Genomic DNA, 11,720 nt, shown 5'->3' with positions numbered 1-11,720 from the left:
GGCTTCCAGGGCAGCGGAGCCTCCGTCTTGAGGTTAATGATGGTGAACCGAGTGCGGCCCTCCCGGGGCTCAGGCTTCCCCACGGCCTCCGCGGGGCCAGACGACCTGCCCACGTGCTCTGGCCTTGGGGTCGCCCCAAGGTCTGGCCTTTGGGCACCTGTGGTCTGGCCTCAGGGGTGCCTGCGATCTGGCCTTGGGGGCGCCTGCAGTCTGGCCTTGGGGTCGCCCTGTGACCACGAGGAAAAGTGTCTGCTCCACCGCCGAGGATGCACACGAGACCGAGGACACGAAGGGATGGTCATTGTCTTTATTCGAACACATGGGCTTCCAAACTACAGTTAATGTATCTAACAGAGCATATCATGCAAACGGAGATCAGAGGGGACAGTGTTAGAGCAACGCAGCAGTTTGCACACCCGTCTCGGCCACGATAAACCAAACGTGACCGGACAGCTGAACAGCCTTCACCCGTCATCAGTAGGTAGGTGCTCACACAGAAGGGAAACCGCACCCGCCAACCCTGCCTCCTCCACACAGATGTGGGGTCTGATTGACACAGGATGGTTTTCAATTAACGATTTAAACCTGGTGTGTCCTTCAACCCTCCCCCCACAAGAGAGCAAAAGCAATGATTTGAAACGTTTCTGATCATCTATAAAAGATATTCTGAAAGACTCTAATAGAGGAGATACGAGGTGAATTTTTAGACTCAGAAGAATCACAGCCTTCATGGATGATTTTGAATAGTCCCCTCAAGAAAAGAATCACATTTTTCCAGGGAGAGTATCAACAAAAGTCTACCAACAGTCACAGGAGTAAAACCTCCTGGAGTGAAGCTGAGGAGACAAGGACACGGTTGTTTAATCAGAAAACGCGATGCTGCCTTTTGTCTTATTTTAGAAAAATGCTCTTAGAAAGTAGACTTGATACTGTTTTCTGACAAATGGGTTTTTCTGACAAACAGGGATTTTTCTGACAAACAGGGGTCCTGTCTGCTCACACGAGAGGTGACACTGATGGGCACGTTTGCCGCTTTTCTCTGGACGTTGGAGAAGTTCTGAGCTGCCTTCTCGGGGAGACCCCAAGAACTGCACACGTTCTTACCCTGCATCACTGAACTTTTCCCAAATAACTGAGACCTGGGGACCCTAGGGACGGGAGACAGAGCGGAGGAAACACCCCCTCCCAGGCCAAAAGGTGGCTGCAGAGCCTTGAGGAGCAAGAAAAGGGGCCCCAGGGACCCTCCCCCCACCCAATCCTGGAGCTACATCTGTACAGAGAACAGAAAGCTTCTTTCTGGTGGTCCAGAGTTTCCAGACTTTAGACAGTGGTCCCCACTGTCTATTAAAACATCAAGGACGTCATTCTTCCAACACGTCCCATCTGGACTTCCAGTCACTGTGAGGGGGCCACCACACCCCACTGGCGGGAGACAACCCTGCAGCGGAGTGCAGGTCGGGGCGCTCCAGATGGCCCACCCCAGCTGAGTCCTACAGGCTCCTAGTGATTGGGATCTCATGAAATCATTGGAATCATTGGGATCTTGTGAAATCTTATGAACTCTTTTTAAAATAAAATGAGTTTTATTTTAAAAACTCATTTTAAAGGAAGAATTGATTTATTAAAGTTCTCTATAAAAAAGTACAAATAGCTCAGTATATTCAGATGTTCTGCTGGAATGAACAAATTAGTCTTTTCCATAAGGTTTCAAAGTCTTCGGAGCCTGTGGGCCATAGTGTGGGTTATCATAAGGCTGTTTGATGACTGAGTTGGACACACACAATTATTAACTATCAGCTGATCACACAGATCAGAGGCACTGGGGTCCTAATCTCAGCTTTGAACCCTCCTGAGGGCCCCGACATTACAGGATTAACAGAATCGTGGCTGCGCCGTTTCTCTATGGCTGCCTTCCCCCACGTGTGACGCAGGTGACTTTTCTAACAGCAGACACAGCGCTGTTGGATGGCTGCCTCTGCCCAAACGGGAAACGGTAGGAATGCCGACAGTCACTCTATTTCATAAAGTAAACCCAAGTAACTCAAGGAAAAGGTTTTAAAAGACAGCTCCCAACACTCCCTGTTAGATTCCAGCGTGGTGACTACCAGCCAGGGGACCCGTTCTCCCCTGCTCCCCGGATCCCAAGCGTCATCTCCGGTTCCCTGCCCGGTGCCAGGGCCATGAGGATGTTTCGGGCGTCTGTTCGGGGGGGAACAGACGTGGCTGCCCCTGTGGGGCTTCGAGAAGCAGGAGGCGGTGGACGAGAAGAGGTGACTGCACCAGACGGCAGTGAGAAGGTGCCCGACACGGGATGCTTCCTTTCTGGGGCTTTAAAACCGGACGGCCCCCACTCTGCCTTCCTGCAGCTCTGAGAAAACACCCCCAGCAACACACTCAGACTTCCGCTCGGTGCCCTGGGCGTGGAGGGCGCCTGCGGAGTCCAGCGATTTTGGCCTGTCTGCCCACCCCCACCCTGGGCTGCAGGAAGCCACCGGGGAAAGCGGGTGTCGGCCCACCTGCAGGACACTCGGGCCCCACCCAGAGCTGGGAGCCCCTTCACGGGGCGAGGGGCTTGGACACTCTCGGGGCAGGAGCAGCAAACGCGCTCTCAAGCCTCCAGGAACAGCTATGCCCTCCCAGGGGCTCTTCCCCCTTCCTGGCTTCCTCCCGCTGCGGGCGTCCGTCAGTCCTTCTGCGCCCAAGCCCACCCTTGCCTGGACCCCTCGGCCCCCTCCCACGACCTCTCCTGGCCCAGAGCGCAGCAGGGGCCCTCGGGGCCCGTCCCCTGTGTCCCCGTGCCCCGCCGCAGACCGTGCTTATCTGCAGTGCACATCAACCTGGGTCCTCGCGGTCTTCCATCCGATCTTCTCAGCCCGGGTTTCTTTTTTTTTTTTTTTCAGCCCGGGTTTCCAAAGACCTCTTCACCCTCTGATTTTCTCCCAAATTCCTGATAAGAAAGCCTAACACACCTCCCTCTGAGGACACAGCTGGCAATGACCCTGCGGCACGGTGAGCTCAGTCATGGGGGCGGACAAGCAGACGTCGCAAGAGCCATCACCCGGACCCGGGGCTCCCTGCGACCTCCTGGTCCGTGCGGACCTCCTGGGAACCTCTGCGGGCAGCGCACTCCAGGTGCTTCCTCAAACCAGGCCCCTGTGGGTTTAAACAAGACGCCAAGAGGAGGGGCCACCCCCTCCCCGTGGGCCCGCAGCCTCGAAGGACCATCCCACCCCAGCGGCCGCCTCCGGCAGGAAAGGGACACAACATTCTGAACGGCCTCTGGAGCCACAGGGTCTGGACTCCCCCAGGTCCTGCTGCTGCTGGGCCCACAGGCCCCAGGGATACTGCCCGGTCCTTCCAGGGTTGCTGAGGGGCCTGACTCCTTGAGGCCTCCTCCTTATTCCAACCCTTGGCAGCTCCTCCCTGGGCTTTATTTTACCAGACCCCCATGAAGGGGGTGAATCCACAGAACGTTGGTTCAATCCACTCTGCTAACCGTCACCTACATGTCGTGTACTTTCAACAGAACTATCGTGGGATACTCAGTTTCTTAAAAAGCATCAGCTTTGATCTAAATTCAGGGCACAGCCACGCACTGACACGCCCCACCACGGTGACCCTCCGCTGACCCCGATCTTCCCCGGTTTCCCCCAAGTCTGTCCTCAAGGCCATAGCCGCTCCCGCAGGGCTGGCCCCACACGGGGGTTTCCGCACGTTCAGAAAGGATGGAAGCCAGCTGGGATGCGGAGCAAGGTTCCGGAGAAAGAGGGACAACTTGGAAGCATGTCGGCCGCGGGAGAACAGAGCGGCTTCCCCGGCTCAGCACTTGCTGGGGAGCTCTCAGTCGGTCAGAGCCGCCGTCCTGGACTGCCCTCCCCTCGCCGGGCACCTGCCTAGGGACCCGTCCTGGGGTCGCTCCACTCCAGGGCAGGGTGACTGGCTCTGTTTCTTGGGTTCTCTCTATACCTGGGTCCCTTTCCATCAGACCAAATGAGGTGTGGGGGAGGATGGGCCAGACCTGCACAGACGCCCCACGGGGGCCCACAGTCCAGCAACGGTGGCTGAAGAAGCTCCTCTTTGCTGGTCTAATCTGGTCTAACCTCTTTCCTACCCACCGCCTCCTCCAATCACAAGTTCCCAGGATGGGCGAGGCCTCTCGTCTCTTAAGGCCCCTCAGGGGTGGTGTGCCAGCTGAGAATCAGGAAAGAGCCAGAACGTAAAAATGAGAAGACACGTCACTGGGAGACACTTTGGGGAACAACGGAGAACAGAGCACCCCCGTGAGGACTGACGACCACGTCCTTCGAAACGCTCTTCCTGCTGTTGGCGGCCGGCTCCCGCCAGGCCCTTGCTGTGACGCTGTCTCACAGATATGCTCCCCCCGAGGCCCGGAGAGAGTGCCCGGCCTCTCGAGAGCATCCGCGGACCGCTCAGGCCTGGCCTCACTGTCTGCAGGTACGGAGTGGATGGCAGGTTGTGCCAGGGCTGGCACGCTCCCAGGGCGTCCACGCACCCACGTTGGGAAGGGCTTCCCGCGTCACTAGCAGCAGCAAGGCTGCAGGAGAGAATGGATCAGACGAAACAAGCCTGGCCTGGGACCGTGACGACGCCACAGCGGCACCCGTGGCCTGGGCCCCCTGGAGCCGGCAGGTCCCCGCAGCCCCAGGAGGGAGAGTGACGCAGGACCAGGGCACAGATGCTGCTCGGAGGCCAAGGGCGGGGGGGGTCTCACCTCAACATTATCTCCCAGACAAAACTAAAACTTCTGTTTGCAGGTAGAATTAAGTATTTATACATATATATGCCTTATTGATCATGTAAAGTAGCCATTCACTTTCAAAATTAGATCTACTGCAATAAAAAATTAATAAAGCCGCTCTAGTGCCAAGGCAGGACACACACAGAGCGGGGGTGCGGAAGAGGAAGCTCTGCAAGGGAAAGGAAGCTAGAACTTAATCATAGAAGCAAGTTAGAAACAAGAGCCTTCACAAATATAGCACAGTTGTGTCTTATAAAATTATCATAATACTCTCTTTATACTTGATACGATTATATCAATAATATAGATTCACTTGTTATTAAGGTTTATTATAAACATGCAAAGTTCATTGCATGATGCATTTGCAAAACATATTAAAATCCTTCCAGCAATAAAGCCTCTCTGAGCTGATATGCATCCAGGTTTCCTGACTCTGCAGCGCCAGGCGTGTCACTCGACATGACACACCAGGGGACCGAAACTGTACTGCTGTTCATCTCAGCGGACGGGGACGGGGGGACTGGGTCCTGGGGCTGCGGCTGGAGCCACACTGGGTGAGCTGACTGTACATCGTACTCTCGTGGACACCGCAACCGGTTCAATAAATAAGTACAAAAGGGCTGGGGTGCACGCTTCCACGCCCCAGGCAGCAGGCAGTGAAACGGCAGTGTGTGGGCGGGGTTGGCTAACAACACTGTGAGTAGTGGCATGATGGCTGATGGCACCCTGGACCAGAGTCATCTCCCGGAGATTATGAACGTCTCACACACACACACACACACACACACACACACACACTGGTCTGTCCTTGATCTGATTTCTTGTGCTCATTTAGCGGATTCCTTAGAAGATTTGGCCTCTTAAAAAGAAACGCAAGTAGCAAAAGAGTTATCAACCAAGTCAGGTACAAGACGACAAACACCCCCAACGCCCATCTAGGGTTCTCTTCCTCTTTTTCTAAACCAGTGACCGCAGTAGGAGAACCATGAGCGGGTACAACCGTCAGCGCCTGGGAGCAGTGAGCTTGCAAACTGGACTAGACTTCTCCCAGCCTCTCGGGTTCTGGGGACAGTGTCCATGGAGGCAGAGGACACAAGCGGCAGGTTTTCTGAAGACCCCCCAACCCCCGAGTCCTGCCTCGCTCGCACTCTGGGACCCCCATTCTTTTATTCCGAAGACGTGGTGGATGGACGTGTTTCCGGCCCCCTAGACTGTGTGGGTTCATTTGAACATCTCTGATCGGGAAATCTGGATGGTGAAAATCAACAGAGGTTTTGGGAAACACATCAAACAGTACCCCCCCCCCAAAAAAAAAATGGGGCCAGAGTCTGTTTGCTTTCCAGAAAGGGTCAATCCCCCGCCAGATGTCACCTCTACATCAAGCAGATGCCGACGTGACGTCATCTTCCGCTGAGATGACGCAGCCGAGCACGCGGGGACAACCACCCTACAGTTTTCAGGCCTCCACCTGGAACAGGGAGGGCCGAGGCCGGCAAACCCTAGGGTGGGGGTCGCTTCCCACGGCGGGGGCGGGGGCGGGGGCGGGGGCGCGACGAGGCTTCCGCGAGGCGTCTCATACCGCGCTCTGCAGGATGGGGTGCACGAACTGGGGGTTGACGTAGGAGAAGCCTTCAAAATCAGACTGGTCGATGTTAGCGATGACCAGCTGGTCGGGCGGCGTCAAGACAGGCTGCCCTCGCGTGAAGAACTTGTCAAAGTTCTCTGCTCCTTTGCCGCACTGTGGAGAGAAGAGGAAGGAGAGGTCGGTAGGGGTTCGGCCACCGACCCCGGGGGCAGCTCTCCGCGGGGCGGGCCGGGGTCTCAGGCCGCTCAGGCGTGACGAGCCCTGGAGGGTTTGCGGCCGAGCGGCTGGAGAGCCGGAGCCAGCACAGCGATCGCTCACGAGGTCACTCGCGGGTGAATCGGCCAACAGCCCGCAACCGGAAGCCAGGCGGGGGAACGCGTGCCGGGGAGCCGGCCCGGCCGCGCTAACGGCCCCGGTCTCCTGTGTTCCGCCCACACTCCGCCCCGCCCTTCAGAGCCACGAGGACAGACACCGCAGCTCAGGGCCACGGGTGACTCTGCCAGCTGGCAGGCCGGGACGTGGGGGAATGCGCACAGCCGCCCCTGACCTGAGAGGCTGGGGGCCTGTCCCACGTTTGGGTCTTTGCAGGTGTATTTGTAAGTTGTGTTATTCTTGTCTTCCAGCGAGGAGCTTCTGAAAACCTCAGCCCCTAAATTCATCTTCAGCCAGGACGGGATCAGCATGGAGGCAAGACTGGCCTCTTCCTTCCCGGGCTCAGGGGATGGGGGTACTTCTGCCAACCAGCAGACAGGCAGCCATGGAGCTCACTGTCTGTGGTTCTGGCCCGAGGGCGTGCATGCCAGTGTCCCTGGAGGCAGAGTATCTATCTGCCCTGGACACCGCCCCCCCCGCCCTGGGGCCCAGCAGGCACTTCGTGCGCCGGGGCTGCGGGTAGAGCTGCCCTCCTGGGGTTGGGGTCTGGGAAACACAGCAGCGTAGGCAGCGCTGCTTGGGAGCCTGACCCCCAAGTCAGAGGCCGGGGTGTCCTGCTCACACTTGGGTCCCGGATCTCAGGGCAACTCTGAGGCAGAGTGCTGGGGATGCCCTGGTGACGTGAGTGACTATCTCCTCCTACCCCAGCAGGGACCCCAGGGTGGCACGAAGTGGTCCTGAGTCCGCGGAGCTCCCGCACCCCTCACAGGGCACAGCTGAGACGTGGGGCCACCCCACGCTCCACGTTCCCAGGGAGCACAGAGCGCCTTCAGAGTGAAGGCCAGCAGACACCCACTCCCACATGCAGGGCCCACACCAGACCATTCAGAGTCCAGGCTCTTCAAGGAAGAAAGGACAGGAATTTTCTTCCTGAGACTCAATCAGGGGCCACACTTGATTCATCAGGAAAACCAACGAACAGCAACCAACCTCCGGACACGCTGGGGCCCCCACGACTGGTCGGGACAGAGATGTGGTGCGGGTGCAGTGGTCAGGAGGTGGCCCCAGACTAGCGTGTGTGCTGGACAGCCCCCTGGGCAGGCCCGAGCCCAGACTGCCTCTGCGTCCACAGCAGTGCGTCTGACACCCCAGGAAGGTGGGGGTTCGGGGCTGAAGCGCCCGGCAGTGGCTTCGGGCAGCACACACACACCCCGGAGAAGATGGGGAGCAAACACCCGCCTCCCATGGCTGCCATGAGGTCAGAGGAGCAGCTGGGGGACCCTGAGCCAACGATCAGGTCTGACGCAGAGCCAAGACGGGCCCCACGGACGCGGGCATCCGGCGGGGACCAGGCACGCGGCTAACTCGTGAGGGGTGAATGAACTATTAATAATCTACCTCCTGCCCCACTCTGGATGGAGCACTGCCCGCCTAGTTCACTGGACATTCCTGTGTCTCCCACCCCAATCCCCGCTCTGGATCGAACTGCCCTCCTGGTTCTCTGGACGCTCCTGTCCATTTGGTAAAATCATTGAAGAGTGAAATGAATTGGGGAGGTCAGGCTGGCAGGAGTGCGACAACGTCGGGAGGGGGTCGCGGGGGCCTGGGACGTGCACTCCCCTCCTGGAGCCCCACAGAGCTCAGAGCCTCTGCATCTGTGTACAGGGCTGCGGGGAAGAGCCGGCGCCTGCTCCTCGGACACTCAGCTGGGACCCCGGCCTGCGAGGGGCCAGCGACAGCACACAGCACACACGCTGGCCTCAAGCCTGCCCTTCACACCTGAGTGTCCTGGTGACAGAGAGATCAGACCCACGGGCGCCAGCATGGGGTTAGGGTGAGTGTGAGTAGCTCCAAAACGCTGAGTTACAGAGCAGAACACCAAACCAAACTCAGCACAGCGGGAAGGGTGTGGAACGAAGCTGGAGGAAAGGTGGACAGCGCAGCGAGGGGAGGACACTCCCTGCGGGCGGGGACCGTCTGCCGAGGACCAGACATGGCAGTGTCGTCTCAGGGGCGGCTGTGCCTGCATCCCATGCCCTGGTCTGGGGAGCCAACCTGCACGGTGGTCCCAGCAGAGGCGGCGGGGGGCACGTCGCCCGCAGTGGGGCTCAGCTCCCTGACTCTCCGTTTAGTTAAGGAACCGGTGGAAGAAACGAGCGGGCGCCTCCCGGGAGGTCCCGTCCACACCAGAGAACCGTCTGGCGAGGGGCTGGGATGCCGGGGCATCTGCGCTTCCTCAGACCAGCACGTGGAGGGCGGAGGCTCGTGCACGGCCCAGGCAAGCGGGAGCACACGCCAGGATTAGGCAGTGCGGTTAGTTTGTTCATCGCCATCACCCAAGGTTCCAAGAGGTGCTCACCGAAGGCCTGGACGCCCACTGAAGCCAGTGCGTTTTGGTGCAGAAAGTCTGGAGGGGAGAATGGACAGAGGAGGGTTTGGAAGAGTCAGTGCCCGTGCAGAGGAGCCACAGGGTCACTCGAGCCACGTGGGGCACCCCTGAGGGGGACCTCCGTGCGAAGGTTCACGCACGCACGCAGCCTTCCGGAAGCTTACAGAAGCGAGTGAGCAGCAGGCGTGGTCCGTGCGGAGGGTGGTCTTACATCCTTCCCTGTGGCTTGACTGCCTCTTTCCACACACAGAGGTTGTATTTTAATGATAATTCAAAAAAGTGGACTGGGGCCTCTTTCACCTCCTGCCAACGTTCCCTGGAGATGGGCCCTGAGTCTCTGACAAAATTAAACATAACTCCTCTCCCTGCCTGCAGAGCCTCTTAGGGAAGGCCACTCCTGGTCAGGAGGTGGCTGATTTATGGGTGACTTTGCCCATAAATGGGGCTTCCCTGGTGGCTCAGACGGTGAAGAATCTGCCTGCAATGCAGGAGACGTGGGTTCAGTCCCTGGGTCAGGAAGATCCCCTGGAGAAGGAAATGGCAACCCACGCCAGTATTCTTGCCTGGAGCATCCCATGGACAGAGGAGCCTGGCAGGCTACGGTCCATGAGGTTGCAAAGAACTGGACACGACTGAGCGACTAACACTTGAACACTCTGCCCATAAACAGGCACACTGAAGGGGCGGGTTCCTGCAGCACGAGGGCCTGCGTATCTGAGGGCAGAGGTTGCAAATTATCGCGGCCTGTATTCTCTGGCATAAAAACGCACATGCCTCCTGGTCTTTCTTCACACTAACAGCCAACTTCACGGCACTCGAGGCTGCTTCTCCAAGGAGGGCTGTTGTCCTAAGTAGCGTGGTGGGGGACCTTCCTCCAGACCACGGCCAGTGACCACAGGTCTGCACTTTCCCCATTGCCTCTACCTCCCCACCCTGCCCCACAGCTCCCTGGGCCTTGCAAAAGAGCTGCTTATTCATATCGATAATTATTTTAAAAGTCTCACTTCTTCACATTTCTCTTTTGAGCAGAACAGCATTTGGGAGCACAATTACCAAAGAATAGGAAGACTTCTTGCCTCCAATTAACCAAGAAGATGCCGTCGTGGCCACGTTCCAGGCTTAAATCAACATCAGCACATCACCTATGGCAGATTCCAGTCCCCCAAGGCTGGCTGCGTCCCCGCGCTGTCGGCGCGGCTCTCAGAGCCTTGAGCATCTTGATTTTAATTAGCATCATTGCAGCTGGTTCCACGGCAAGGCTGTGAGAAGGAACCGCCTGCCACCGGGGAGGGCAGATGAGACGCGGTGCAGGCCCGCTTGGCACTGAGACTGATTCAGCCTCTCCAGTCCTCCTCCTCCCTGGAGGGCAGCTGCTGCTCCGTGTAAACACCTTCTTAGGGCAGAAGACTACAGCACTGTGAGATGCCCTTGAAAGTGAAAGTGTAGTCACTCAGCCATGTCCGACTCTTTGCAACCCCCATGGACACCAAGCTCCTCTGTCCATGGGATTCTCCAGGCAAGAACAGTGGAGTGGGTTTCCATGCCCTCCTCCAGGGGATCTTCCCCACCCAGGAATTGAACTTGGGTCTTCTCCATTGCAGGCAGATTCTTATCGTCTGTGCCACCAGTGAAGTCTGAGAAGCCCTTAGTTCTAGGAAATACACATGGAATAATGTTGGTGTGAGCCTGTGGCTTTCTCTCAGGTGACTCAGAAAATACATGTGTGTGTATCCTCAGCTCCCTGCCATCACGGAGATGCAGAGGAAGGAAGACACGGGGCAGTGGTGGGAGGTTAACACTTAGGGGGTCCAGGGAAAGGGGATTCAGCAATCTCTGCAGCTCTTCTGTAAGTCTCAAGTTATGATTATTTCAAAATAAATAAAAAACACTAGAACACTGCACTAACTTGGATAGTAAAACCATCATCAGACTACCTAAACAAACTGAGGACCCTGTGAGATAAAGGACTTTGAGGCGAATCTGACTGTATGTCTTATCACCGTCCAGATGAAAGTTCTTTTCTGTTTTCCGTCTCCTTTAGATAAAATAATAACAGTAATTTCTCAAGAAAGGCCACCTGACACAGGCAGCCCTGTTCCTAAAGTTCTGTGCTCCCCCGTCAATCCTGGGTGCATCTCTCAGCGTTCACTTCGTGGACTCATTTCTAGTCACCGTTCCAGTGCAGTGGGTGCTCCTGGCTGACCCGTGAATTAACTGTTCTGCTCCTTGGTGCTGGCGGGTAGGATTCAAGAAGAGAAGCACCAGTTAACTCTCTGATTGGGATATTCACATCAACTGTTATTTCTTGTAGGTAGGCTGAACAGAAACATGAACGCTGTTCTCGGGCCTTTTAGTCGCATGAATAATTGTTGTTCAATCATTCAGTCTAGTCTTGGTTCTTTGTGACCCCATGGACCGCGGCAAACCAGGCTTCCCTGTCCGTCACCATCTCCTGGAGCTTGCTCAAACTCAGGTCCGTTGAGTTGGTAAAGCCATCCAACCATGAACAATAAATCAAGATAAAAGCCTACAAGATGCAAATGACACTGGAGAGTCTCAGGCTCACATGTGCTCCTGAGGGCGGCTGCAGGGATGAGGACTCGGGCCTTTCATCT

General features: G+C 56.8%; 1 protein-coding gene across 2 annotated transcripts in view; it reads right to left on the bottom strand.

Annotated features, from left to right (window-relative positions):
- Window positions 1-293: 293 nt before the first annotated feature.
- Window positions 294-11,720, bottom strand: part of PRKCA (protein kinase C alpha) — a 303,137-nt gene continuing 291,710 nt past the window's right edge. Inside the window, exons 17-18 of one of the 2 annotated variants that reach the window (XM_019980528.2) lie at window positions 9,076-9,123; window positions 294-6,497 (exon numbers count right to left, since the gene is read on the bottom strand). In XM_019980528.2, the coding sequence (XP_019836087.2) occupies window positions 6,333-6,497; window positions 9,076-9,123 (213 nt within the window). In that variant the 3' untranslated portion in view covers window positions 294-6,332. The remainder of the gene's footprint in view (window positions 6,498-9,075; window positions 9,124-11,720) is intronic. The other variant, XM_070774239.1, reaches the window with a different exon arrangement.

This window comes from Bos indicus, chromosome 19 (genome assembly GCF_029378745.1).
Source record: "Bos indicus isolate NIAB-ARS_2022 breed Sahiwal x Tharparkar chromosome 19, NIAB-ARS_B.indTharparkar_mat_pri_1.0, whole genome shotgun sequence".
Lineage (NCBI taxonomy): Eukaryota > Metazoa > Chordata > Mammalia > Artiodactyla > Bovidae > Bos > Bos indicus.
The sequence above is the reverse complement of the archived record's forward strand: the minus strand, read 5'-3'. Positions and strand labels throughout refer to the sequence as shown.